Here is a 2,449-nt window from a genome sequence, read left to right as displayed (position 1 = left end):
TCAAGCTTTTATGCACTTATCAATAGGGAATGAAAGTTTAATCTTGCAGGCTGTTGGGAGTTGTGTCAATTTCTCAGGTTTAAACGACAAATTAGGCATAGTGGCAACCAGACAAGTACAAAGTTTTTGAATAGCTGCAGGATTATTGGCTTTTCCAAACACCTGAGCAGCTCCAGCACAACACCTTGGACTTGGAATCCCAAAGTCTGGATTAGCCAAATAAGGCACACATGGTGAAAATAATGGATTATACTCATCACAGCTAGCAGGCATTTGACCTTCAATCAATCTTATTATGGCCAAACCATAAACCATAACAAACATCACCATAGCCAAAACCTTCATCTTTTCTCTTTATTCTTTATGCTTCTCTGCTTTCACTCTTATCAACTTATCTCTTCATCATTCTTACCATCCCATTCCTTATATACACACTTAATACTATGCATCTTTTATAACTCATCAATATTTTTTTATTTCCCTTTCCATCTTAACGTATAACTACTTTAGTCAACCTATTTGGTCAAGGGTTGCTTTTAAATATTAATTCAAATATATGTTAATTCATTTATACTCTTATTTATTATTTAACATAATATATTTTTAAATCTTAAAATTAACTGAAAGTAACGCAAATCACAATACATTCCAATGTAATTTTACACTGTTAGTAAGCTTAAAATAATTCAAATTATGTTTACCATGTTTTATCTTTTTTTTTCCTTAGCTTAGTCAAACACTTATAACTCATCAATAATTTTTGTATTTCCTTTGCATCTTAACGTAAAACTAGTTTAGTCAAGTTAGTCTATTACTTTTTTAAACATTTATTTGGCCATGGTTGCTTTTAAATATTAATTTAAATTTATGTTAATTCGTTTCTACTCTTTTTTATTATTTAACAAAACTGTTTATATATTTTAAAATCTTAAAATTAACTTAAAGTGACGCAAATCACAGTACATATCAATGTAATTTTACTTTTTTTTATTAAAAATAAAAAATAAATAAATAAAATCTAGTTTAGAAGTGATTCAACCAGAATCACAGAAATGTAACGATGGCTGTTAGTATGCGTTAACGTTGAAATTGAATGTCAGTTACCACAAGCCATAACAAACGTTGAAATTGTACACTGTCAGTTTTGACATGGTACCAACGTAATTCTAGTTTTAGTCAAATGTTTAAAATATATTAATCATTAAAAAATACTTTTTAATACATTTTGTTGTTGTTATAAATAGTAACGAATTTTGTGATGATAAATTAAAGTTTCTGATGAATACCAATGTCATTTTCTAACAAAAATAAGTTGTCTAAAAAGCATTGTCATAAAGTTATTATAAAAGTGAATTAGCTATGAGTATTTCTAATGCCATTAATTAGTTACTAATACGTGTATAAAAGTTGCAATAAAATATATTAAATAAAATCATTGACAACCTTTTATAGCAGCAACAACGATCATAACCACAAAAGTTTTAAAAAAAATGTTGCTTGAATATAATTTTTGCTTTAGTCGATCCAAAAGGTAGTGTCAACCAATATTTTGGTACATCACTTAAAGCAAAGCAATACTTTTTAATACATTTTGTGATGATAAATTAAAGTTTCTGATCAATACCAACACTATAAGAAAATTCTAAAATAGAAATCAATTTTAGAGACACAAAATAATTAGTTGCTATAGTAACTAATTTATATACCATTTTATAAACTAACAAAAATTTGGTTTTTAAATTAGTTTATATTATTGTTAAATGGTTTCTAAAATGATATTTAACACTGCAAGAAATATCCTTGTTAGCATGGGACAAAAACAGACACTAGGTATAATAAACGGACGCAAAGGTGTAATTAGCGTGGGCTTAGCGTTTATTTAAATTTGGAAGCTAATATGCTCGACGTAAAAATAGTGGAGGATGTGTTGGACACAAGTGGTGTGTTTTTTTGCATAGGCCTAGCCTACATGATGCCCACACAAAATTATATTTTATATTGGTTATTCAAATAAGCGTGAGCTAAGCCTACGCATGGCCACACAATTTTTAACCATGCGTGAGTTTAGCCTTCACATTGGCCACACAATTTTTAACCATGCGTGAGCTTAGCCTTCACATTGGCCACACAAAATTATATTTATATTTTAAGCAGGGGCTTAGCCTACACAGGCCACACAATTTTGAAACATGCGTGAGCTTAGCCTACACATTAGCCACACAAAATTGTATTTATATTGTTTATTTGAAGAAACATGGACTTAGCGTACATGTTGGCCACATAATTAATAAAAAAACTTGGGCTAAGCCTTCACGCTGGCCACATAATTAATAAAAAAGCGTGGACTGAGTCTACACATTGGTCACATAATTAATAAAAAAGCGTGGGCAACATGTAAGCTGAAACTATTAGCCAATATAACACCTCTATGGGTAGTGATATATAAGAA

General features: G+C 29.6%; 1 protein-coding gene across 1 annotated transcript; it reads right to left on the bottom strand.

The window, feature by feature from the left end:
* LOC150027216 (non-specific lipid-transfer protein AP10-like) lies at positions 1 to 345 on the bottom strand. The gene has a single exon (XM_090303873.1). The coding sequence runs from the start codon at positions 343 to 345 to the stop codon at positions 1 to 3; it is 345 nt and encodes a 114-aa protein (XP_090159999.1).
* Between the last annotated feature and the right edge of the window lie 2,104 nt (positions 346 to 2,449).

The sequence above is a fragment of the Phaseolus vulgaris genome, chromosome 6 (genome assembly GCF_051622355.1).
Source record: "Phaseolus vulgaris cultivar YP4 chromosome 6, ASM5162235v1, whole genome shotgun sequence".
Classification (NCBI taxonomy): Eukaryota; Viridiplantae; Streptophyta; class Magnoliopsida; order Fabales; family Fabaceae; genus Phaseolus; species Phaseolus vulgaris.
The sequence above is the reverse complement of the archived record's forward strand: the minus strand, read 5'-3'. Positions and strand labels throughout refer to the sequence as shown.

What these genes read in the sequence shown, in the direction of transcription:
- LOC150027216 (XM_090303873.1), bottom strand. Translation starts at nt 345, where the DNA reads ATGAAGGTTTTGGCTATGGTGATGTTTGTTATGGTTTATGGTTTGGCC.